The sequence below is a fragment of the Photinus pyralis genome, unplaced genomic scaffold, assembly GCF_008802855.1.
Source record: "Photinus pyralis isolate 1611_PpyrPB1 unplaced genomic scaffold, Ppyr1.3 Ppyr1.4_LG8, whole genome shotgun sequence".
Taxonomy (NCBI): Eukaryota; Metazoa; Arthropoda; class Insecta; order Coleoptera; family Lampyridae; genus Photinus; species Photinus pyralis.
Genome location: NW_022170819.1, coordinates 10,862,869 through 10,864,482, shown reverse-complemented (window position 1 = coordinate 10,864,482; position 1,614 = coordinate 10,862,869). Strand labels below are relative to the sequence as shown.

Sequence of the window (1,614 nt, the reverse complement as noted above, 5' to 3'; positions counted from 1 at the left end):
ATTATTTACCGATGTTGTCATTACACAGCTTTCTGGAACATTTTGGTGCATTTCCTTCAAACCGCACGCCCATGTATTTGCAATTAAAGTTATGTGAAAATGTGACCAATTAACATATTTGCGTTTTTAGTTGTTTCTAAATATAGGAGTGAGGTTAACTGCTTTTAAAGGAACTATTCGCAATAATGTTATAGATTTGTATTAGTTGTAAGTAAATCGAACAACGGAAACTGTAAGGCCAAATGCAACACCTTGTTCACTAAGAATGTGAATACTGAACGATCGTCGACTTTCTACATTTTTGACAAAATTCAAGCGAAAATGCCGAAATTCGAATGCTTGGTTGGCTGTCCGCTAGTGCTCCGCTTGTGTTGTCAAAACATGGGGTTGCACCTCTCGTAGCATGTGTGAAAATACAAGCTTTCGCCACGGACCGACCGAGGGACCGACAGTCAAAATATAAGCTTGAATCCATACCAAACTGCCAAAATAATGAAGTTTCATTCCAGGCTCCTGCAGGCCAAATTGAAATCATGCTTACTAAATGCATGTTCGATGACGAAGAGAATGAATCATGGATGAGATCCCAACCACCATTCTAACGTGATCAAGAATCCTGGATGGTAAAGAGGTCTTGATCCTTGGAATTAAATACAACCGGTATGGGGAAAATCGCAGTAGATATTCAGTATAATAGGTGTATACAGGGTGGTGACTTGCGTAACGCATCATAGGGATTTCTGTGTAAAATTCATAACATGCGATTATTGGCTCCCCAAATTATTTTAGAGCAAAAATGTATTAAGGTTTTTTGTAGAAAAAATTTTTTTACGTCAATCAACCGTTAGTTTTCAATTTTTTGCATAATAAAGACGGAAAATTGGAAAAATAAAACCCGCATCTTTTTCAATAATCTGCGATGCCATGGAATTTTCAAAAACAAAAATATATCCAGTTATCAATTAGCAGCAGTTCGAAATTGATTTTATGATCGACTTGGTTACTGTTTTGCAGTTAATGGTGACGTATTCGAACATTTATTGTAAATTGTTATATTAGGAAACCGTTTTTAGTAATTTGGTCTTTCTTTATGTTGAATTCGTTGTTCTAAATATAATACTTTTTGATAGAATTTGATTCGTTTTATAGCAGACATTCCATGGCATGGCGGATATTGCCGTAGGTTTTGTTAAAGTCACTAGATATAGAAAGTACCGCAATCATCCGCCATTTTTGGGCAAATTTACTGCCAACTTAAAAAAATTGACAAATAAAATTTGAATAGCTGTCATTTTTTATAACCTCACTTCATAGTACTGTCATGTTTTATAAAAATATATACAGATATCTCCAAACAGGTGGAACAATCCCTAACATTAAAGTTACTAGAATCTGGTAACTTCCGCCATTTTTGGACAAAAATCATGCGTTCTCTCTCTAACACACGAGCCCAATGGATTGCGGTACTTTCTATATTTAGTGACTTTAGGTTTTGTATTATAAAATTCCATGGCATCATAGATTATTGAAAAAGATGGGGGTTTTATTTTTCCAATTTTCCGTCTTTATTATGCAAAAAATTGAAAACTAATACGGTTGATTGGCGTAAAAAAA

At 34.7% G+C, this 1,614-nt stretch overlaps 1 protein-coding gene across 1 annotated transcript in view; it reads left to right on the top strand.

The window, feature by feature from the left end:
* Window positions 1–1,164: 1,164 nt before the first annotated feature.
* The window catches only part of LOC116178417, a 3,137-nt gene continuing 2,687 nt past the window's right edge, over window positions 1,165–1,614 (top strand). Inside the window, exon 1 of the mRNA XM_031497903.1 lies at window positions 1,165–1,179. Coding sequence (XP_031353763.1) covers window positions 1,165–1,179 — 15 coding nt within the window. The remainder of the gene's footprint in view (window positions 1,180–1,614) is intronic.